Source organism: Pterocles gutturalis, unplaced genomic scaffold, assembly GCF_000699245.1.
Source record: "Pterocles gutturalis isolate BGI_N339 unplaced genomic scaffold, ASM69924v1 scaffold51324, whole genome shotgun sequence".
NCBI classification, from domain to species: Eukaryota; Metazoa; Chordata; class Aves; order Pterocliformes; family Pteroclidae; genus Pterocles; species Pterocles gutturalis.
This window is the reverse complement of record NW_010135132.1, coordinates 2,527-4,468: the sequence shown is the minus strand read 5'-3', so window position 1 is coordinate 4,468 and position 1,942 is coordinate 2,527. Positions and strand designations below refer to the sequence as shown.

The 1,942-nt window shown below is 46.7% G+C and overlaps 1 protein-coding gene across 1 annotated transcript; it reads right to left on the bottom strand.

The window, feature by feature from the left end:
* Positions 1-550: 550 nt before the first annotated feature.
* On the bottom strand, positions 551-1,708 carry NPY2R (neuropeptide Y receptor Y2). Its single transcript, XM_010081788.1, has one exon. The coding sequence runs from the start codon at positions 1,706-1,708 to the stop codon at positions 551-553; it is 1,158 nt and encodes a 385-aa protein (XP_010080090.1).
* Positions 1,709-1,942: the final 234 nt, after the last annotated feature.

Here is a 1,942-nt window from a genome sequence, read left to right as displayed (position 1 = left end):
TTCTCCAGTACAAGTAAAAACCAGTAACATATTTCTCTTCTTAATTCCCTGATCTTTGCAAAAAGTGCCTGTGGGACAGAAGGGGTCTGAAAAGTTGGAGCTTTAAGCAGCACAGACCATTCCTCCCAGACATGCTTCGTTCTCCTGGCAGACTTCTGCTCTCCTTGATCTCCACATCCAATATAAAAATTACCTGCTCCCACATCAATATTCCTGTGCTACAAATCAGCTGTTTGCCTTCCTATAGCAAAACCAGCAAACTCTGCCTTTTTCATTTAGACTTGTCAAAAAGAGATGGGAAGGATGGGAGTGTCTCTTACCCTGTTAGAGACAGACATAACCAAAGTCTCTCCCTTTATTTCCTTGCAGTTATATAGTTACGTACTCTTTATGCCAATCAACTCCCCTCAAATCGTACCACCTGCCTTGACTTTCCTGCTACTTTTCTTTCACCGTTTATGAATAAAACTATGCATTAAGAATGCATGTGTCAAAATGCATTTATTCCTTTGTCCACAACACATTCATTTCTTCTTTAAAGTCAGACATCTTAGACATTGGTAGGTTGTGTGAAAGAGTCTCCGGGGAATTGAATCCTCTTTGCTTCTAGTTTCTTCCTGGCTTTGAAAGCTGCTGATACTTCAGGGTGGATGGAGTCCAGCCGCTGTTCACACTGGAAGGCCGTGAGGAAGGCCGTCCTGTAGTTGTTATTCATCCAGCCATAGAGAAGGGGGTTAGCAAACGTTGAGCACATGGCAATGACATGAAACACTGTGTAGATCAGTTTGTACTCTTTCAGGTCTAACACCTGACTGTCAATGTCACTGACTAGCTGGAAGGTGTGAAATGGCAGCCAGCTGACAGCGAACACCACAACCACACACACCAGCATCTTGGTGGTTTTCCGCCGCCGCTGGTGGTAGTGGTCATTCCCTGCCCCAGGACTAACATGGTTCTTGAGCTTGGTCCAAATACGGGTGTAGGCATAGGAGATAACTGCCAGGGGCAGCACGTACTGGATCAGGAGCATGGAGACGCTGTAGATGGTGCCGTAGTTGAGCTGCCCCTCTCCTGGCCACTTCTCAGAGCAGACCACAATCTTGAAGTCAGGAATGATCTCAATCAGTGAGTACTCACGGAAGATGGCCAGAGGACTTGCCAACAGGGCACTGACTGCCCAGGCAACTCCGATAATCAGGAAGCTGATCCGCTTAGAGATCTTGCTTTCCAAGTGGTAGACAATGCAGCGATGCCGATCCAAAGCGATCACAGTCAAAGTAACGGTAGACACGTGCACAGCAAGAGCCTGGGCATAAGGCACCAGGTGGCACAAGACCGGGCCCAGTTTCCATTCACCCAACAGCGTGTAAACCAAAGTGAAGGGCAGGCACAATGTATTCACCAGCAAGTCAGCCACGGCCAGGTTGGCAATGAAGAAGTTAGTCACTGTGCGCATGCTTTTGAACTTGATGATCACGTGGATCACGAGGGAGTTCCCGATCACCCCCAGCAAGATGATGGAGCAGTAAGCAAAGATGAGGATTATCTGCACTTCAACTAGCGTCGTGCTGTCCTTCAGTTCTGGTTTAGGGTCCAGAGCCAATTCGTTGAGTGGTGTGGTGTATCTTGGCAAGTACAGCTTGGTGAACTGCTCCATTTTCATTTCATCTGTCTGGTTTTCTTCGCCTACTGCTTCCAGGGGTCCCATTCTTGCAGCAGCCTGGTCTAAGCAACAGAGCTGTCCCTGAAAACAAAACAGTACAAGAAGATGTGGAGAAATCAGTCTGTGGTGGCTAAGACAAGAAGTAACAAGCTAAAGCTACAGCTCTTTCCTCCTCTAACCCACGTTCTATATCTCAGGATTAAGAGAAGATCTGTTTTAATATATTTAAATTCTGTTGCCCTTACATTTGAAGCCCGATCCTGTAATATTATTCAGGCA